This window comes from Temnothorax curvispinosus, unplaced genomic scaffold (genome assembly GCF_003070985.1).
Source record: "Temnothorax curvispinosus isolate PA1 unplaced genomic scaffold, ASM307098v1 QBEX01016800.1, whole genome shotgun sequence".
Lineage (NCBI taxonomy): Eukaryota > Metazoa > Arthropoda > Insecta > Hymenoptera > Formicidae > Temnothorax > Temnothorax curvispinosus.
Genome location: NW_020226580.1, coordinates 615,556 through 638,985, shown reverse-complemented (window position 1 = coordinate 638,985; position 23,430 = coordinate 615,556). Strand labels below are relative to the sequence as shown.

The 23,430-nt window shown below is 39.5% G+C and overlaps 1 protein-coding gene and 1 long non-coding RNA gene across 5 annotated transcripts in view; one reads left to right on the top strand and one right to left on the bottom strand.

Annotated features, from left to right (window-relative positions):
• The window catches only part of LOC112467009, a 324,735-nt gene extending 307,178 nt beyond the window's left edge, over positions 1 to 17,557 (bottom strand). For all 4 annotated transcript variants that reach the window (XR_003042205.1, XM_025035429.1, XM_025035430.1 and 1 more), the window contains exon 1: positions 17,333 to 17,557. Coding sequence is in view for 3 of the 4 variants with exons in the window: in XM_025035429.1 (XP_024891197.1) it covers positions 17,333 to 17,404 (72 nt within the window). In the remaining variant the exon portion in view is untranslated. The remainder of the gene's footprint in view (positions 1 to 17,332) is intronic.
• Positions 17,558 to 18,775: 1,218 nt separating this feature from the next.
• On the top strand, positions 18,776 to 23,037 carry LOC112467002. The gene is made up of 4 exons (XR_003042204.1): positions 18,776 to 18,962; positions 19,025 to 19,130; positions 19,294 to 19,522; positions 22,711 to 23,037. It is a non-coding gene; the product is annotated as an uncharacterized LOC112467002 (long non-coding RNA).
• Positions 23,038 to 23,430: the final 393 nt, after the last annotated feature.

The following is a 23,430-nucleotide window of genomic DNA, read 5'->3' as shown; positions in this document are numbered from 1 at the left end:
AAAATAACAAATTCGTATAACTTATATTATTGATCATTACTTAGGAAATTGATAAATCTTTGTAATTAATTTAATGTAAATAAAAAACTTAACATTTATCTTATGATTAAGAATTATTTAACTGTTTTAAGTAGCAATATATTTTAGATATCCTAATATTACTATTACGAAATATTACTATACGAATATTACAAACATGTCAAAATAAAATATAATATCCACGATCTGCAGTGGCAACTACCGTAACTACGATGGTAACTATATCGTAACAATGTAGCCACTCTTGTGCTTCTTCAATTATAACGAGTCTGTCGAAGCGACGCGACGGCGAAGGCCAATTGAGCCAAGCTCGGAAGACCGGAAAGAACTCTCTCGGCCTAATCACTAGTGCTCCTATAACTCTATCCCCTTGCTCTACTTCATCCTCTCTATCCGTGTCTGTATATCGCATACATCGGAATTAAAGATATCTGTACACAGTGACGTTGACTATACACCAATGTTGACGGCGGAGGACTCATGTCGTCTGGAATTCAATCGCGAGGGATCGATTTCAGAGGGATTCAAGATCGGCACGCGGAAAGAAGGTATAATAAAAGCCACGGCGGCTTAATGTATATATTCGACTGTTTTCTCTCGTCGACATCGACGAAAGACCCGCGGAAGAAGATAAAGCCAAACGAGAAAAGGGAGGAAAGTAAATTCTCCGCGCTCGTAGTATTATTAGAGAGCAATAAAATGCGAATTCAGATCGCCTGAGTGGTCGTAAGGCGGATATCGATGGTTTTATACGTACAAACTGTTTCACATAAAATAGACGCACGTTTACAAGATCGTTTGCTTTACTAGATTTCGGACTGGTAGTTTCACTACAGTTTCTGCAATGTGTCTGACTTTTATCTCTACATCTCCCAAACATCTCCCGCAGTTTAATAGTTATAACAAGTCATTTTAGCATAAAGCTGAAATTCAAAGTTTTATAAGAAAAAACAATTCTCTTGTAATAATGTATTTAAATTAAATTTATATAGAAAGCTTTAAATATGGCACAAGTATTCAATCACAGAACGTAAAATTATGATAGAATGCAAAAATATATTTTATATCTTATCTTATATTTTTTAGAATATTTCTAAGAGATTCACAAGACTCAGAAAAACAAAATTAAAATTTTGTACCATAATAAAAATATGTAAGATTGTAAAATATAATGTGCGATATAGTTTTTAAATATTGCAACAACAAACTGTAGAGTAAACAGTTACAGAAGCATAATTCGTACGAATGTGAAAAGATTTGGAAATGACAAGTTAATGTTTCCAGCAGAAAATTTGTGAAAGAGAAAGTGCCGAGATGATCTGCGAGGCCAGATGTTTTCTTCGAGAATAACGATGATTGTGAGAGTAAATGCGAGTATAAACCTGGAGCAACCGTTCGATTTTATTCTTGAATAGGACGAGTGCTTTATTCATTCGTCGAGCTATAGAAAGTAAAAATTCAGCGGTGCATATTGCTGAATCTGTCTCCGTGCTGCGCGCGTTCTCTCTCATTACTCTCATTCTCACTGTGCCATCCGCCGCGGGCGGATTCACGAATTGCGGCTCTCGGCGAAAGTTGCCCACGGAAGTGCAGCATTATGATTATGCACAATTAGATATCATCTATGTCGAGAATAGTGAGATAAGATAACCGCAAAATTTTCGTTCCATATGCAACCTAGCGTCCTGTGTATAAGGCGATATTTTTTATGTAAATTGCCTTGTGGTATTATACACATGTGAAAATGTTCAGTTTACCTGCAAATTGTATCTACTAATAAAGTTAATATTTAAATAAAATCCTATTTCAAAGTTTTTGCTTTCTCACAACGCTTTCTGTAACATTTTGTTATACATATTATGTATATTTTACTGTAAACTTCGAAGTTTAGCATTGTATTCCTTTCCGAATAATTAATGATCAATTATTAATGTCATTGAATAATTTATAATAAACTAATTTTCGATTTCTTACCATTTACAATATTAGTCATTATTAATACATCGCACGTATATCGTTCAGAGAGAGATGTCGGAGGTAGAATATCTCGAACGTACGGCATTCGAAGTTAACACCGTCCCTAGGTGGCAATATCCAGAATAGACATAACTGTCTGAGAGAATCCGAGAGGATCCAGGAGGATTCAAGAAGATGCTCGGTACTGAGCAAGTAAATATTTAATACCGCAGTCGGCGATATGTGTAGTCACGTCGTAGATGGTTTGTGCAGTCTACAAGCGCATTAATGAAGGTCTCAAATTGCTGACATTTCAACTGCATTATTAACGGAAGCAACGAATGAAAGCGTGTCTACATACCCGTATTACCACACTTGTTTTGATACACGGATATTTCCTTCTATATATAGCAAATTTAAGCTCGCGAGATTTTTTAAAAATTTCGAGTTTTTTAAATCACAATTAAAATCAGGTTTTTTATTTTTAACGTTTTATTATTCATTCTTAAATTAAAAATTTGTTTAAGCAAAGTCCACACCAATTAGATAAAGAATATTGCACCTTTAAAACTTTTCTTTTTTAATCCTTACGTGATCTAGAACTATTTTGACATTTTTGTTAAAAAAAAATCAACACATAGTTAAAGAAGTGCAGAAAATTCGAGACACTACACTGACTAGTGTCGGAATTCACAATAAAAGTATCAGCGAGTTACTCCAAAGCGCATTCACCTTACTGCGTAATTACTCTTGCCAATCGGGTAATCGAATCCTCGCTTTTATTTCACGGTTGGAACCGGAGTGATATCGCCCGCGAGCGATAAACGTGGACAAAGCTACCTTAAAGAACCAATTACGTAATTGTCTGCGATATCGGGGGAGAGAGGAGGATATTTTATATGAAACGACATTTGATGAAAGGATGCTACCTATTTTCATGTAAATGAATATCGATAAATAAATCAAGGAGCATCGAATATTTAGCCATTTGTACTAAGAAGAAGACTTACTCTACTTATTCTATTGCTGTTATCTTATTATGATATTATAATGATCGATTAAACAGAGCAACGCTACGTATCTATGCAAATGTAAAAATGCATTAACAAGTATTGAATATTTATATACACTTAAAGAAAGTGATTTATTTGAGCCGCTAAACTACTTCGTTATTTCGTCAGAATAATCGGTTAAACTGAAATATTAAGTTAAAATAAATATCTATCACATTAAATTTCTGTAGAATAAACCTGGAACGTGTTGCACGACATAGTGAAACCGTTTGCCCGAGTTACGATTAAAGTGTTTTATGGTAATAACGGCACGATCCTAATTGGATCGTACTTTCCCTTGCCGCCAAGTAAATCCGAGATAATACGACTACGTGCGATAACAAAGTAACTGCTTCATCGATACGAAATAGACGACGTTCTCGCTCTCGAAAACGCGTTACGTTACGTCGATCGCATTAGGCGAGAATTTAACGAGCGGAACAAAATCGGCGATCAGTCCTTTAATCCACTCCGAGGCTGAGTTCGCACGGACAAGATCTTTCCTACACGTACGCCATTTTCCTTTCGCGTTGAATGATTCTCAGTGCGATTTTACAGCCTGCTCGCTTATACGCGGAAGAATCCCTCAGGAATCGGGCCACGTGGCTGTCTAACGCGTGCAAATGCAATTCGTATGGGGAACTGATCGACCCTCGCCTCGACAGGCACCCTGAACATCCGCCCAGCAATGCATTAAAAGCGATCGTCCTTGGACCAGGAGTATACTCGTGATTTTGGTCATTGACGACTATTGCTTGAATATTTCTCAAGAATAATGATTATTATTTACATTACACTTTTTATAAATAATACAAGATACAATTTATGATTAGATTATGCAGTGTTTCAAAATTAAACTTAAAATATAAATTTATAATCTCAAAAGAAGGCGCAAGAAAGTTTCTCTAGAAATATACAAACACTTTATTTAGAAGATATTGACATTTGAATGTAGAATTTTATGAAATTATTATCAGATTGTAGTTTCTATATGTCAATGCTAAGTCATGCTTAAGTCCAAAGCATTATATATATATATATATATAGTGAGTGTGTGTGTGTGTGTGTAAATTTACTAATTATAACATAAAAATTTTCTGTAACTTTTTATTACAAATTTCTATATTTAAGAGGCTACCATTTTGAACAAAATTTATAATTATGTTAGAGAGAGAACTTTCATATTTTTTATAACAAAAAAAAATATATATAGAATATGTATATAATCAAGATACGCTATCAGGCACTGAAAGGATATAATTGGATCAGCAATAATCCTCTCAACTATCTGCTCAGATAATCACTGATATCAGTAATATCGAGACGCGCATTCTACTTGAGAGCTTGATTTCTGCATATCAATCACGTAGCAATCTGCGCGGAGTCTCATTAACTAACTTTTCTCACTGCATCTTATCAGCTCGCTTCACCATTGACGTCCGATCCCTTCCTTCTTAGCGAATCATGGAGCACAGATACAAACCTATCGCCGGCCATGCGGCTCTTAATCATTAAAAGCAGGCGGAAGAGAGCTCGCGTAGCTAAGTACGTGCGGTTTAAGTACGTCCAAGTGCGCTTTACTATCCGCAATATGTCTATATCGCGCGATCTTCGGTTTCTCAAATTCTCGGCGATCCCGTGCGAAAAGCCCACTCCCTCGAATGCAAAATATATTCGCCGCGAGCAGTGATTTCATTTTTCGAAATAGCAACGTTAAAAATCATACCACGTTTGCAAAGGCGTGCCTCGACGTGTATTAAACAGGCGATAGCCGCGGCTACATTGATTTCGGTTCACGCAGCTGCTCACCGTGTACCTGTGTAAATAATCAGGCTAACCACGCAGAACGATGTTTTATTCATCGGCCGGTGAGCGCGCCCCGGCAGGATGCGAAATTTTTAATTCGCCGTGAAATCTGGCCGTCGACCGGAAGTAACCGTGTCGGCCGCCTCGCCGAGGATCGATACTCGTCGGAGATCGCAAACAAGATTGTTTCAAACATTTTTTTCAACGTCAACATTTTATCATTGTAATTACACCATTTTGCCCGATTTAGCCCATAATTACGTCATGTGTCTAATGCAAGATGGTCCTGTCACGTGCTTGATGTGAGAGACTCCAATGTGACCAAACTCCTGTGAGAGACTGCGGATGGGAAGGGTGGACGATCGATACATATATATGTTATTAGTCTTCCTCTTTTAAGTTACTTGTATTTTTGTTGAAACTTTAGCATTTTAGATTAAATAATAAAACTATACTTAAAGTAGGTCCCCAATTTTCATTTAAAAAAAGAGATCATGACATTAGCATCCTTCATAATTTGTATTATTTACATTTAGTCGTTGAATTCTTTTTGAAATATATCAAGAAGTAAGTTCTCTTTGAAAAAAGAATCGGAACTCTGTTAACTATGTTGCAATTCTGAAAATGGGATATCAACTTAGCAGAAATTTTTGTTCAACTTTGCAACTTTGATCATGTCAGATGATATATCGAACTATATCGTCCTGGGAATGCTTGGAATGAGCAGCATTGCATTTATTGAGTTCGGGCACAATGGGATCATAAACGAAATTGAAATACGTGCGGATAGTGCGCGGATTGCAACAGGAACGTTACATTAAGGAACTTACAATTAGATACGTCTTCCACGCCTGCACGTGACAAGGGTTTTCACGGTGTGATAAACGCGATTTTCTCGCGGAACACCAGACATACTCGCTTACGTAACAAATCGAGTTCGATCGAAGTGGCGCATCCCCCTGCCAGGGCCGGCTACTCCTTTTTCTTCCTTTCTCTCTCTTTCTCCCTCCCTCTCTTGGCTACATGCACACAAAACATTTCCAGCCACGTGACCAATTTCACAACCGAATGGTAACTCGTGCCTATTCGGTGCGTACCCGGAGCCCGACAAAAGTAAAAAGTGTTTTGTTAAGCGACAGGAATTCGTCGTAATTAATGAACCGGGGAAAAAGGTAGAGCGAACACAGTCAGAGTCCGGAAGAGGAATGTAGCCGGGCAGCAAAAGATGAAACGACGTCAACGCAAACGTAGAATTCGCAAATTAATACTAGAGATTAATGAATTAATTCTCGGGAGATTCGTGCGCGATTTGCATTGAGCGCAGAGATTTTGATAGCAGGCTTTAATAATTTGGGTTTTCGCGCGATTGCGCCGCTGATATTTTATTTATCTCGAGCCAATGATCGATATATTATAATGCGGTATAAAAGCGCAATTAAAAGGATCGCTTTAATCAACAATGTCGCGATAACAAAAGTGCAGATAAATGAGGCAACATACATTTTTGCTTAGATTCATACATCGCGATAATCGAATTCAAGCCAGACTGCATAAAAGCCCTGAATATTGGAAAAATGGAAATAAAAAGAGTAATCCAACAAGTGTTAATAACATAGTTCCCGCTATGCCATTGTGCTTCGCTTCATTAAGCTTTGTACAAGTTTGATGAATGGCGAGTGATTCAAACTTTCAATGAGCGAAACACCGACTGCGACTCCAGAACATTTTCTGATGTTCGTTAAAAATTACGTATTCGCATTTAAATGGAAAAAAGAAATTTATCGTTTAATTTTATCATTGATTACGCGAAAATTTAGCTGAAATATACCATTTTTAATCACGCTTTCAAAGATATGTACAATAACCTAGCTATAAGTTTGATTAATCAATTTTATATTCAGGTTTACTTTAGTCTTTGTACTATCAAGAAAAATTAATAAAATTACATAACAGTTTTTCCATCATATTGAAATAGCAAAATTATTTATATCGTTGTCTAGACAGTGGATGCGGTGATAATGAGCAACTGTGAAAATGGACGATGAGATAGCGGAGGTTGCACTATCTTTATGACTCAGCGAAGGACCTATCGACCTGACTAATGATTCCCTCATCGCTCCCAACAGTTCGTTGTAGTTTGCCGAGCGTTACGCGAAGCGATCCAAACGCATAACTTCCGTTCGTCCGTCTAACCGCAAAGCCGGAGGTGAGGGGAAGAAGGCCGTATACATCGGTGTCGATCAGTCGAAGCTAACTTTCCGCATTATTCGCGTTAACGTACTACGCGCGCGATGAACTATTATTGTTTCTCTTCCCTCCTATTCGTGTTGTAGTTCTGTTCCATCAATTCATCGCAACATTATCCTAGCATAATCAATTCTTCGACTTGATCGACAATGATATATTTAGAAAGATGGCCAATAGCTACACTGAGAAAAAAATGTTGTAAATTTGACTAAACTCGTTTAGTTGTAGTGATTTGTTTAATGCAAATATTAATATATTTAAATCAAATAGACGTGAGTAATATCAAGAAATTCTGAATCTATTTAAATATAATATTTTTTGAATTAACAAATGTTAGCTTGACAGCCCGTGACCGCTGCATTTAGTTGAATCAAATAATATTTCTTTGAATCTACGATTTTTTTTTCTCAGTGTCAATTCGATGGATCGAAAATCCCAATGTTTCTCTCGCTTACGACAGAATAAAGACGTTCAGTTGCGATTACCTTTTGATAAAACTAAACGAGCTTCGTGAAAATTACCCGAGAGCAGGAAAGACTATATTTACGGCTAACACTTCGCTATCAACCGAGCCCGACTCCTCCATACCACCTATAGAGAACCGTCCCATTAATCGAGCAACATTAATCCCATTGACACCTGAGCGCGCTCGCGGGCCGACCTATCTTCGGTGGTGAAGAATCGCCGTACAGCTTCATTGCCGGGCGTGAGGTGGAGAGAGGTTGGCGCGTCTCTTAAAGAACTGGGAGGTCAACCACCTCCATTCGTCAATGCCGAAGTGGTGTCCCGAATAAGAGAGAAAGAGGGATAGAAGAGAGAATCGTTTCTATCGGTTTTCCCACGAACGTGGATAATTCTCGGCGTGATGATGACTTAAAGACGTCCGCGCCGCGTCGTTTGCAAAATACACGATTAATCAAGTAAGCAGCCGTTAAATTGGGCGAACGTAAACGCGCGCGTGTGAATAGAGAAGTGTCCAAAAGGTAGAGAGAAACAAAAGAAAAGAAAACTGAGAACGAGAGAGAGAGAGAGAGAGAGAGAGAGAGAGAGAGAGAGAATATGAGAGAGAAGTGAAGAAACAGTGAAAGAGAGCTGACCTCTTCAAAGAAGATCTAAGAACGAGCCAGGTCTCGACCGATGAGCAGCTCGTAAACCCCGACTCTCGGACCATCGTCAAGAGGTTCATAATGCACATAACACCCTCTTCAGACTTCAGAGTTCCTTATTCACGCGGTGCGGTCTCGTGAAAGCTCGTAATGCCCACGATCGAAAAGCGAGAACGCGTTCGCGCGAGCACAGAACGTCCGACTTGTCTTTTTCTCTCTTTCTCCCGCTTCCCCCTCTCTCTCTCTCTTCGTCTCTCTCTCTCCCTGTTGCACACCTATAATTACGAGATGTTAATTACGCGATGAATACACACGCACCACAGGAGAGGTGCGTCTCCCGAGAGTCGTGAGCTTTCAAGAGTAATGCGGCGGACATTCTCCGAGTACCAGATGGTGCGGATTTGATCTCGCTTAGAATCCGTCAACGGGAACATGTCCATCTCAGTTAAATTGAGGAAAAGCAATTAAAAAGAATATTAATATTATATAGTTTTAATATCATAAATGGAAACTTATCAAAAAATAATTATTTGATATTGCTTCACAAATTTAAAAACACGATGTTTTTACGGTTGTTATACAGTTAGCTCATGCATACATAGAAAATTTATATGCAATATTAAATTACTAATATTATTGTAAATTCTATTTTTAAAATCTCAAGACCCTCCCTGCGCGTATCTCTTCATCGATTTCGAAAGATAATATCAATTTATTTTAAAAGAAGAAAATATTGCATAAAAAATCAATTGTTTCATTTTAAAATCATATACTGAATATATTTGAATATTTTTGATCAAATATCCAAACTTGACGTTTTATGTGAAATGTGTATTCCATAAATACATAAATTCATATTTCCCTACTTTCCATCTACAGTGTTTTAACGAATTTTTCTTGTGCATTTTAAGGCGAAAACGATGTTTAACAATACGAGTAATTCTCGTTACAAAATTCTCGTTGAAATCGCACACAGTAAAAAAGATCACATAATCTTTTTGTTAAGCACGCGAATTGCGAACGCATCTAAGGGTTTCAATATGGTCGTTTCTCAACGGCAGAGTCCCGATTGAGCTATGGACGCAAAACCTCCGTTTAAACATGGACTTATTAAAGAGAGAGAGTTTCAACGGAACTTTTCTTATTCATTCGACGATTCATTCATCACGCTACCGACGTGAAAACGTTCAGTACAAAGAAATTGCAGGATTCTTTCTGATCTTTAAGTTAGAAACAATATTCAATGTAAATGATTAAACAGTCGTTAAACAGATTTTCTCTTTTAACTCTTTACAATTTAAATGTTTTGTGAGTTTTGTTTTTTTCTCATTATGCTTCTCTCACTCGAAAAAATTGATACAATAATAAAAAGCAAAAATTATTTTAAAATATTGTAAGCTTCGTTAATTCGAAGTATATAATGTGTGTATTGGAAATTTTTTTTAAATAAAAATATATTTATATCGGTAAACAATATAGAATACAAATTTTAAAAATCTGCCTCTTCCTACACAAAGATATATTTTGCAATACCTAGATCGTATATAACAAATACCTATGTAAAATTTTATAATGTACACGATGTTTTGAATTTGCAAATGCGTCATGCATAACTCGTAAATTGTGCTAATTCGTAGAGGATTAATTAGCGAACTGCAGTAAAGATTTTCCTGATAAATGTACCAGATGTACCAAATGTTAATGCAGTATCGAGTGATGCAAGATCGACGGTACTTCAAGCGGAGAAATTTCCCTCTAGCTCCAATCCCAGTTGAATTTCTACCTCTTCCTGCGACACAATACCACCCTCTGGAATCCCTCTCAACGATGTTCGATCGAACGTCACCCGATATCCCATGATACTACCTAGGCCTACTTAGTAGCTATAAGCGTCGTCGTTCTTCCTAGACACGCGTGTACGACAGCGTGCGGCGTACAATATTAGCGGATATACGCAACACGTATTCGCGGTAACATAGGTAAGCGATAGACGAGCATAGAAACGAGTGTTTAAGAAACAGGTCGGGACATAAAAGACGCATAAAAGGTGACAAATCGCGAGCCGCGAGTGAAATACGGCAGGACTGGTCGGCCGACGTAACTGCGTATTTATCGCCATAAGGCCACGGATTTTGCCACGACCAAGCGATATCGATGGCGGCAGATTAATTTAATGGCGCGAGGTGGCCTCGCGTAGCCCGGTAATTACCGTCATCGCCGGATAAACGGGGTAGTACTCGTTCGTTCGCTTCTCTGCTGATAAACGCTACTAGTGCCCGGATAATATATGACGGAACGCCGAAAATCGCGGCGCAGCGGTGGTATCCTTTCGAAGAATATCTCTTACTTTATATCATGACTTAAATAATTATGAAGAAAATGTACAAACAACCGGTTGAAATAACGTTTAAAATGCCAATTTAATTCAAGCCACGTTAATTTCACGTTGCCAATTAGCCGCCGACTGAGCGCACGCAATGTGTGTATCGTGATGCACAAAATCGGCCGAAATTGCACACAAATAATTTTCGGTAAACAACAACTCTTAATTTGTGGATAATTACAAAGGGCGATGAATTTATTATGAGAATGAAATATGAATCTATTACCTGCTATAAAAACATGTAATTTTTAAATAATTGTTCCATGCAAAATTTGTTGACATTTAAATTATTGTACGAACAATAAGCTTAATTGCAATTGGCGACTTTAATAACGAGCATCGAGAATTAAAAGGATCGAGGATTAAAAGAATGTATCGGTTAAAAACATGATCGCAGTCTTCGATAAAAATAAAGAGATAAAAAAGCAGGAATAAGACGGAAAAATGTCTTAATTGCGATCGTTGCCGAATTCGATCGTGCGTCCTTGATTTTGCAATGAGCAGTCCTCGGCCGCGAAATTACGGAGGAAGCATGGTTTATTGGCCAGCTCGGCAATTAAATTGCAGTTTATATTGAACCAGTCTGGGAAATCCATGAAGGGTCGGTAAAGCGAGAGAGAAAGAGAGAGAGAGAGAGCAGCGAGGAGAATCGGGCAAACCTCTGCCTGCAAACGCGACGGACGATCCATCGTTTGCAATTAAATCAAACCAAATTACGCGCAGGAAAATGAATAATTATCGAAGATATAAGAGACACGAGTTTGCGAGAGGCCAATATATGTATATTGCCTTCACAGCGACTTCCTGCAGATCAACTGGCCAAATCGAGCTCCTGGACTGGAAGCGAATGCACTTTCTCAAGTTTTATTTGGGAAAATCATAGAATTTCGCAATGATAATCCATATTGTAACATTTTTATGTCAAAAAAAAACATGACTAAAAAAAACATTAATGTTTTTAAAAATCATAGTTAGAAATAAATATTGAAATGATAAACTTTAATTTAATTCTTTTGATGAGTAAAATTTATATTAATATCACGAAATAAAACACACAAAAACACACACACACACACTAATACTATAACGGAATAAAATTTCGCCTGTTAATTGTCACTTTATACATTAATTTTAGCCTTGTGCCTTGATTTTTCAAAAGTTGATTTTATTGAGTAACAAGTTTTTTAGATTTTGCATTCTTTCCTTTTTTAGAAAAGTTTTGTATTAACAATCTTACTATTAATTATTATACGAAATTGTCTCTCGCGATAACGACAGTAATCATATCGGCGTGATTCCGTGTCGACACACCTCGATGGCCACAGAGAGCAGAGCATCTCCCGGATATGACTAGATCTTGCGATGAAAAATTGGAAACCAAACGCCGAATGGCAAATAACTCATTTATTGGAAAAAACAAATCGACTCGTCTTGCGTCTCGCATCCAAGCGTTCCATTACCGATCCGTTCGTTTATTATTCGTTGCTCGTTTCGGTATGGGTCAGTGCGTTACGCGGCATATTAACGCACGTGTAATATGATTCGAGTTATTTCGCCCGTCGGCCGACCGAAATCCGGATTGACCGTACGCAGGAGTCGAGCGCGATGGATATAATTAGAACGTGTAAAAAAATATACACACCGGTAAACCGATAATATGACGGATGGCGTATTGTCGACATGCCGCGTACTCTCCGATGATCCATCGATATTTGACTTTTCATTATGGAAATGTGAGAATATATGTATAGGACCGTTCATACGTATATAGAACCGTTACCACATATGACAAAGAAAAGGAGCTGTTACTTAGTCCATTATATTCTTTTCATATTTAAAATTACGTTAATGAAAAGTAAATCATTCAATTAGCTTTTAATATTGATTAATATATTTTCCATTAAATCGCACTGCCACTACTAAAAATCCAACATTTTGCAATTCTATAAATGTAATACATATAACAAACATATTGCCAAATACTCAAATATTAAAAGCGGCTTTAAGTTTTAAAACACCATTGCGTTTTAAATATAAAATGTAATTTTTTTTATATAAAGTAATAAAAAATGTATAAATTTTTTATTTTCCACGGCAACTCTTTGTATTCCTTTCACGCATCCGCAATCACGAATTTATGTAAATGGCAAGTGCGTACTGTATGAAATGTAATTGTGTGTAAAATCGGACAAACATTATATTATTGGAATGCGATATTATTAAAAATTACAATAACAATATGAGACACGAGCAATAATATTATTCTTAACATGTATTACATATATGGCAGTTGTGGTTTTATTATTACAATTTCAGGAAAATATATATATTTCATTTCCGTCATGATAACAAATCCACCGAGCAACGTATAATCGAACAAAACAAATTTACATAATAGAAATTGAAAAATAATCATCGTAATAAAGACGCGTTTATTCAGTCGAGTAAAATAAATATTTTAGAGTCGAAAACTCATTATAATCACGTAGGTCGTAGATCATCAAAAAAATCAGATTTTATGTAATGCAAAGGAAAAGAAATAAAAGACCACAGTCTGAGAATGTTTCTCCGCAAAGATGCATTAAGAGATCAAAAGGAGTAAGCTGCAAAGATAAGATCATAGAACGAGCAAAACGCAAAGAAATCTACGTACTCGCGGCCGAAGGCCGAAATTTTACGAGCGTCCATGAACCCGATACGAAGCTGTGAATAGGTCGCGCGAGATGCTGGAGATGCACCAGACGCGGGACAAATTGGACAGCTGTCGGAATGATGCGCCGAGATCATACTTCGACAAAAATTTCCGGGGGCAAAGTAATCATCCATTGAAAACCAGAAGACTTTAATTCAGATGTACAGCTACAGAAATAATCTGAGACGAAGAACCTCGAGGAATATTTTAGAAATGAAAAGAAATATTAGAGGAAAAATTAATTCTGTAATTAGACTATTTCGACTTTCTTCCTTTTCTAATTTTCCTTCAGCTTTTTCAACGTTTTTCGATCAATTTTAATTATCAAATTTGCAACACTGTACAGTTTTATTTTTTTCTTTAAAAAGGAATCTATGCCACAATGTTCTGATATTTCAACGTTAATTTATTTTGATAATCGAACTTATTGTTAGAATTAAAATTGACATAAGGTAAAACCGCACATAGACAAACTCCGTTGAAACTCGTATACGGCTTAGTCAACCATCGGTCAGCCCTACGAGCCAAAGTCAATAGGTAATATTGCCTGTTTAGAACGAGTCAGCCATGGAGAATGCTCCTCGGTCAAAATGAAACGCTACGCCACCCTCTATACGCGCATTTCCGTCCCTCTTTCAGTTGCCCTGTTCATTTATGACACAAAAATTTTACGTTGCTAATTATGGCAAATATGTGGATATGATGAAGTAATAGCGTTGATTCTTACACCTAATAAAATTGCCTCTAAATTTACCTCTCTCTCTCTCTCTCTCTCTCTCTCTCATATCCTCTTTAAAAAGTTTGGTATAATAAACGATATATATATATATATATATATATATATATATATATATATATATATGTATGTATTTATATCTTTTTTTCAGAGTTTTAAAAATTATACATATATCCGTAAAAGTTCACACACATACGTTATATTTCACTGCTCACACAAGAAAAAACGTGCTTTTTACGAAATATACCATTGTAAAGTTGCTCCTGCGGTGAAAAATATTACTTAAGTGCGAGCGGCCTAAGTAACATACTGCATTTTTTAAGAGCGCATCTCGGCCGAGTTTTTTAGGCGCTGGCAACGTTTCTTAAAAGCGTCCATTGTTAACGGGGTTAAACATTAATCCGGCTCTCTCTCTCTCTCTCTCTCTCTCGGGATTAGGTGCTCAATTGGAAAATTTCTCAGCGAGGTGGAAAGTCGCGGACAGAAGACCGCCCTCTGTTTCCCGTCACCTCATCTTGGAGAGCTTCTCACCGCACTCGACGGATGGAACTTCTTCGAGGACAAGTGATTCGTCTCTGCTCTTTCTTGCGCCTCTCTCCCATACTTGCGTGACACACAGTCTCGCTTTCAACACACAGCCTCTCTAAAACGAAGACCGCGAAAATGGGGAGAGAGGCGCGGAGAAGCGTCTCGCTGAAATTAGAGTAGGACCTCCCCTAGATCTGAAGAGCCTGGTTCAGCGCACTCATCAACGATGCGACTTCTCCAATTTTCTCCGGCTTTCCTCTACTCCGTGATTTTGCTCATCCTTTGCCCCCTTTTCCATCACCTCTGTCACCTGCGTTCGTCTCCTATCTTTGTCCTATCGATTACTGTCGCGATACGTTTGCTCCAAATGTATACTCCGCGATAAAGTAACTAATTGTTAGTACGCTCCGCGCAATCGATAGTAGTTTCGAGCGCAATCTTCAATAAGCCATCTCGCAACATATATAGATAATAATAAGTTATGTTACACCGAATATTCCCCATGATAAACTCATGCGCATTGTATACTAAGTTATATAGGTATATATACTATACTATAGGTATATACGAATATATTTTGCTGTGTGTTACACGCCGAGAGCAATATACTTTGGAATGAACTAATCCAGTCTATCGCGAATGTTATTCGTGATTAGATATTGTTTCACACATACTCCGCATTGCTATCTTGCTTCAATATAATCTGTGATGTATAACGTTATGCGGAATATTACGTACAATATGATGCTAAATGCATCCTATAACGGATCATATTACGCTCAGTATTGTTTGTTGTAAATTATGTTCGTTTATTTTGTATTAAGCTCTCTTGATTATATAATGTAATAGAATATATTTTGAAACAGGATATGATAGCATAAATATCGCGAATATTCTTATTAAATAGTTTCGAATTAATTTCGCATTAAGCTATCTTATTCTAGTGTACTTTATCGTAAGTTATCAAGATATTACTTTTACAATAAATCGCTTTAAGCAAAAGATTATATGATAAGTTGTAATATCTCAAACATACTTCGCGTCCAATAAATTATGCCGCTTTAAATATATTTTGCAATGAATCATTTTGTTTCGAATATATTTAACGCAACCTTTCCCTCAATAAAATTTTTACAAAATTAATATAAAAATTTTTTGCTAAATTTAAAAATACTTTTACCACCATAAAAAGCCATCCGGTATGAAATATATTTTGCAATAAATTACTTCGATAACCGATATTGCTTCGACTGAAAACCGCGACGAAATTACATACGGCAGAGTAGTTTCCGCGATTTTTGCACCGATATAATTTACAAAAAAAAAAGTGTTTCTCTAAATAAACATTGCAATCGGCTACCTGCCTCGAGCGTACTATTGTTGCTCCATGCTCCAAATTATCTCGCTACGAATACAACCCGGTGCGGTATAAGCAACTTTAGAATATATAGGTATTTCGCGTACATCACGGAACGCGATCGGCAGAGCGGAAATGGAGGCGCAATTAATAGAACGGCTGGAAATATTCCGTTGATATAAATTCCTCGTTATACCGCGCATTAATTCTTACCACTTCTCTTTCAGAGAAGGGCACAGGGAGGGCAGAAGAGAGGAAACCGAGACGTCACGAGAGGACGGAGCGGCTGCCGCACTCCACCGATGCACTCGTAGCGAGTGACTGGGCTCTCCAAGATGTTGACGTTTAAACGCCTACTTGAAAAGGTGGTCTTCTTCAACGGAATCGTGTCGCGTTCACCAACCTTCCATGGAAGCTGCACCCGAGCACCCGACTATAACGATCTTTTCGTCGAGTAGCCGAACGCGCTGCATCGTTTTCTACGGTTCGCGAATGCTACGTTTTTTTTTTCTTTTTTGCGACGTCAGCGATTAAGTCGTAAATTGAAATAATTTTTATAATAATTTATCTCGATTCTGGTTCTATTGTGATTTACCTCAATAACGTCTTAAGTCGTCATACTAAATGATTATCGCTATGCTATAATATCAATTAAATGGTATCTAATATTACGAACTATACCGGAAAGCACAAATTTAAATTTGAAATAACTCTTTTGTAAGAAATAACTTGGAGTTTTTCTATGTAAAAATATGTGCGAGCATGCAGAAAAACGCTTTTATGCGTTTAATTTTTATTCGCATAAATTCTTTCTTCTTTCAATACAAGTATTTTCAATAATATTCAATAATAAATATTTAATAAAAGTGTAGTTTGTTAATAATATAAAATCGGAATATATTTGCCATTTACGTTATTAATATCCAGAAATATCTATTTTATTTGCACGATATCTATTTGCACGACAAACACATACATCGCATAAATCCGAATATTACGGTCTTGCAATTATAGCAATTATAGCAATTCTGTATATAATTGTGCCGTACAATACAGCTGTATCGAATACCCCAAGAATTATTGGAAAAAGCAGATATCTGCATACACGTGACGATTCCAATATCGACGGTTAACGTAATTACGAGACGAAAAAATTGCCTAGTGACATAACCAAAATCGAATCGTGTCACGCAAGTGACGTTTTATCGAATTTTGTAAAAAAGGTATCCTGCTTCATAAAAGTCATAGTAATCATTTCGTCATTCCATATTGAATAAAACGAGAATGCATTTGTCTGCAATAATCTCTCGAATCATTCGAGCGTACAGAATTTTATAATAAAAATTAAATCAGAAATTAACAAAGGACAATAGACTGCAGTTTTTTTTTATTATGCAGTGTCACGTAACACAGACAAGTCTTTGACTCACCGGAACTGGCAGATCGGAGGTCGTATAGCAGAGGTGAAGCTCCTTAGCGATGTCCACGGCGCGACGCTTCATGATCGATCGTTGGATCGTCCTCCTCCTTCCGCGACACCCTCATCATCCCTTGCGGATGCATCGCTGGAAGTCACTCGGCCGCACTGACGCCGACTGGATATTCACACACTCGCGGATTCGCGATCGCGGAATTCCGCGAGGCTGATGCCGAGGCGCGCGCGGTCCCCGGGCCGGGCGGTCGAACGCGGCGGGGAATTCGAATCTCGAACGGTTGAGCGGCTCACGTCACGCGCGCGACTCACTTCGCGCGGCTCGCTAGGCGCGCGCGACCGCCCCGAAATAATTCGACGTGAATCCGCGTGAAAGAAACGAAAGTCTATGCGAACGAGTGCGGCTTTTCACGCTCGCGAACGTTTCGCACTCCGAAATGTCCCGTTCCGAAACGCACTTTGATCCTCGACGCCAGTCGCTCGATCGTTCTGCAATTAGAAGGAGACGAGGTTGAAGAGACACGGTGTCGTTAATTCGCCGACGCGAAATCGAAACCGTTACGCCACATTTGCGACGGGACGCGATTCGGAGCGGAGATCGCGATACACTCCCGGCGACTTTTCTCAACGGGCCACGAAAATCGCGCGTGCGACTCGACGACACGACCGCGGATCGAGAGAGATCAACGACACGAGAGCGTCTCGAGTTCTCAGTGATAGCACCAAAATCATCGTACCTTGTTCTCACGTCCTGTCCGTCACCGAACGATGATGCGGCTCGCCCGCTCGCCGGAGCATTCGGAGCAATGGACGGGCGTCCTTCTTCCGCGTCGACGACGGCGCGGCGTCGAGCGCACAGTTCACTGCAACTTCACGCGTGTCGCGTATTGGCCGTATCGTATTCAGGCGAAGCGAATCACGCGACACTTTGAATGGCCAAACTTCTCGACTCAATATAGGAGGGACGTTCAAATTCGTGCACTCGTGATTTGAAAATACGGCTGTCCGATGTCGCCGCCGTGAAGCGACCGCGAGACTCGAACGCGCAGTGCCGATGCGGTGTTGATCTCGGTTTCGCGGGCTTCTCCCTCTCCCTCACCTTCCCCGAGTCGGTAAGAAAACTACACGAGATGCGCGCGTCCTGGCGGCTGCGCGTGCACTGCCTTGTGCTCGGCGCCCGTTGAGATATCCCCCCCCTACTCCCACTCTAACTCCCACTCCCGTCGCCCGTCGTCCGCCGTATGTACGTCACGGGACGGGACCCCGGTGCCCCGGTGCTCCGTGCTCCCTCTCCCCGCCCGTCTTGTTTGTTTCGCGCTGGCTAGCTCGCGTACGGCGTACGACGTACGGCGTGTAACCGTCTCCGTTTTTCGTAGCTTCCTTTTTTCCTCGCTCTTTCGACGACGAATTTACCGTGTGCATGCCGTCCTCGCAACTCGCAACGCTCCGGAACCCCGCCAGCCCCTTTACGACGCTGCACAAACAAGATATTCGAAGAGGATACGTCTGGACGTTCTTCTGGTCATTCTCGTTTAAAATGGTCCGCAAATCACACTCGATGGGAAAGAATCGTGGGGTCTCTTTGAGAGAGACGAACTTCTCCGTCCTACGATGTCGCGCTCGTCGCGGTAAGTGTCTGCTGTTCGTTACACGTATTTTGGACGTACTAATAAAGATTGGAAATTTACAGCGCCAACTTCACACCGACGCCGACGCGCAAACGGCAATTAACTCCCCGCGACGCAAGCCAGCACAAGTTATTTCTGAACATCGAACAATGAACGAATTGTCATAAGGTACATAATTATTAATCGGAAAATTCGCTCATTTCTCGATTTTAGAACGCATGTCACGCTTCGAACGTACATAAAATAAGTGACGCACGAATGCGTATATTTCTCATAAATCGACAGGAAGTAATTTAAAATAAATATTAAAATAGTTTTTGAAATATTTCAGCTTACATTTATCCTCGTTCCCGCACGAGCAAGAACTTGGAAAGCGATCGTTCCGGCGTATATCCGCATTACTAATGCGCCAGGGTGGAAATTACGAGGCGCGATATCAAATCTGAGAGCAGCGCGATAATCCCATGAAGAAATCCGTCCGTAATCGAAGAAGACAATGTGCACAAGGCCTTAAGGAGTCAACGGGGTTCGCGATACGCGTATATATTATGCGGAGCCAGGTACCGCGAGAGTAGCTCGGATATGTATATACCTAAGTATATATTGAGTATCGAACGTGCCCTTGAGGGATAGTACACGGCCGAGCGAGAAAGCGGAGAGGCCAAAGACGAGAATGAAGAAGAGGAAGAGGGAGAGTCGCGGAGGTGGAGAAGGAAGGAAAAGGCGATCGAGATTGAATTATGGCTCGCGGCTTAAACGCCGGATTCAAATCGATCCCATATATCACATTACCTGACACCTTTATTCTCCTTTCTGCGGCCGCATCTCGCCCCTGTTCCCGGGATACCCTATTGTTTTACTTCTGTCTCTTCCTCTTTCGCTCTCTCTCTCTCTCTCTCTTTCTCGTTCTCTCGTTATTCATCGCACATGCAATTAGATATGAGCTGCTGCGCCGCGTACAGAATAACCGTGGACGACGTGTCTTGTTCGTATTGCATAACAGACGATTTTACAGATAACTGTAGTACCTCTCAATATAGATTTCAATAAATCTTTCAGTCTGGTTAGTTGAAAAAATTTTTCTCTTAAAATGTAAATTCCTACGTGTATTTTTTGCACGCATCTCTTGCAAAGTTTTTTGAATTGTTACATTTGCAGACTTCAAAAATAGTTATTGCACACACAAAGATGAAATTGCCATGGTGTTTTTTATGATTTTACAAATTTAGAAATCGTAAAATCGTCTTGCGACATTATTCCCTTGTTGATTGACGTTTCAGCCTATCGTTCATTAATCAGAAAATTCGATTCGACGGCGATAAATCTGTCGCTCGCGGAAAGTCTTCCACATCGGGTGGAGCTGCGTTTCTATCGCGAAGTTTCAGAAACGCGAGGGGAAGAAAAATGTAGATCCGGGAAACGAATGTCATCATATATCGAAGCTCGCAGTTTTGTACTCATCGGTGAACAGAAACAAAAGTTTGTCGGATGGAAATATCATTCGATACCTGTCAAATATAAACCTAGCGCAACGAACGCCTTTCTCGCCATTCGTGTACAGGCAGATTTAAAACTGTCAGATCAAGATACGTTTACGTTATAATTTAGATTTAGAACAATAAAAATTGAACGATAATAATGATACAGCATAATGTAAAAATGTTAGCAGGATCGTGAGAATAAAGATAAAGAAGAGAATCCGATAAATAAATTCTCTGTTTTAACGATACATAATCCGGTAAACGTAGCTTATCTTTTATGCATAATTTCTCGGGACGTCCGTTGAATATTCAGGAGTATTGCTTTTCGTCGCATGCGTAAATCGTAAATCATTACTGGCGACGGAACAGCGTTTTTATTTACGCTTTCATTCGCCGGCAATTATCTCGGCGCTAATGCTCGAAAAGTCGAGTTATCATCAAAATGACGCCATAAATTCAGCGTGATCGCGAGAGCGTGCTTTCGCCGACGAGCGAAGCCTATTTTTCCACGCCGGACGCAGAAAAGAAGGATTCGCTATTACGTTGCAACCGCCACCTTTCAGCTCTTCCGTGCGATAATTTTCCCGTGTTTATGGCCCGCGAAACATCCTATCGTTTTTCTTTGCCACCGGCCACAAAAAAAAGAAAGGTTCATATTACTATAGAAGCGAGAAAGGGCGGGACGAAAAACTAAAGGGAAGAGCATACACGAGATTGGAAACATGTGGAAACACCACTGAGTTGCACGATATCCGCACAATACGCGCTTCTGCATTCGCGTGCACAAGCGCGATGCGTGTGCGCGAATCGGATCGAATTACGTTAATCAGCCGACCACGAGCTTATCGGAAACGATTGATGAAACTTACCGTGAAACATTTCGGTCTGCTACCACGAAACTCTATCTTACATTATCCGTGAGATAAACGTGCAAAACTGCGGGAGATCGATCTGTCTTTGATTTAATCACGAATCTTAAAATTTTTTAGCACAGTAAAATATTTATAAGGTATAATCGAGACGTGTCGTATGACTAAATCTTAAGTGTGATCATTAAATCCGTACCGTACTCTTCCCGAGAACGCGCCCGAACGAGTTTTTCGAGGCACTATTTACCTGCATCGCAGGTCGGCGCAACCGCGTTTATCGCGCCCGAGACTCGTGCGACGCGAAACCATAAATTTTAAGTGCTCCCTAATCACGCGTGTTTCACTTCCATTGAGACGTTCATGTTTGGTTGTACGCTCTCTCCCGAGCGATACCCGGCGATACTATGTTGCATCGCCGCCGCATACCAGGCTTACACATCGATCGTATACCGTATCCTTCCTTATCTTTATGCTTTCCGCACGATCTTGTAACCCGGACCGGTACTGGAAAAGAGACTTCCTATATTCCATTCCGTTCCGCGCTCGCTGGGCGTCCGCCCGGTGAATGCCGGGCTCGCGCGCGCGAACGAGTTTCGTTATGGGAAATTCTACAGTTGTCCCCGGGTATTGTCGCGCGATAGCGTAAGCGACGTCAAAATGCAGCTTACGTCCACATGAAATGCGACTGTCCGGCCGACCGGCCGGTGATGGTTGCATACAACAAATATAAACAACAAATATGTCGCTACGCGCTTAACGCCGTCACGAATTAAACATGCGTTATTGTAAATGCAATTTGCATGCCCAACGTTGTTCGGTAATTTGCTCATCCACGCGAAATAAGGGCGAACAAAGCCTTTTCGTCATTCAGGATGAAGTCGCTAAACATTAAATGAGCTTTCAAAATCTCCCAACGGCTACATTTTCACTTTCCAACTAGCTGCGATCTTCAAAATTTTGTAATGTGCGACGGATAAATATAACGATATACATATTACACTCGTTTTAAAAGCACTTATAACGAGATATATATGAGTAAAACTAGATGTTACTTTACACACAAGTAATAAATTTCATATAACATACATTATCACGCGTAACATTGATACAATGATCGTGCTGTAAGATTCCATGTTTATTCGACACTTCCGCGATCGCGCGTGTACGATGCAACAGCGCACAATCATCGCGTGCATCCAAGCAAATCATTGCTCGCCTTTGCAACAATATCACTGCTGCGAGCGACGCTGCGTACGATCGTTCGTGACACACACGAGAGTGACGATAATCATTTGTCACAAATAATCGGCGAACCAGTCATCACGCGCGCCGGCATACACTACTTGTCGTGCCGTAATTACTACTCGGATAATTTCACAAACATAACGCTGTTCACAGGGCAGCAGCAGCAGCAGCAGCGGCAGTCGCCCCTGTCAGCTTCGAACAATTCCTAACGCCAGAGTGATTCGGGAGAGAAAGCGTTAACACGAAGCTAAACGCACCACCTCCATTAAAGAGAGACCGCTCATCTACCGAAAGGGCAGAACGCAGATTGAGCTCGGATTAATCTCAAGGTACGAATAGATTTATATGAATAGGTCTCAAAATATTAAAATAAAGCATAAAAATTAAAGGGAATTTATTCTTGCTAATTAATCAGGCAAGATAGATTACAATCAAAATATTATAGATAAATATTGCTAGTTCCGCCAATTCTACATTTGATAAGATAAGCTAAAGATTTTATGTATAAATCATGAATAGTACAATTTTTATCAATTTCTTTAAACTAAATATAGATGTATGTATATAAGTCACATAGTTTTAAAGTATATGTAAGTATATTAAAACTTTCAAATTACGCTGGGCTATATATTTTCGAAATATCGTTATCATGGGCGGAATGTGAATTTTGCAACTCCGATCGCCGGGTTTTGCCACGCTGTGCTGCTACAGTTCAAAAAACTTCATTGCAACTACCTTCTTTAAATTCTTGCATCGTCAAACATCGTAATCAACAAATACGTGGTGCGAAGACATTCGACAATTTGTCTGAGACTAACATAAGATCTGCCCTAAGTCAGGTCTCTAACGACAAAGAGAAGTGGGAAACACGCG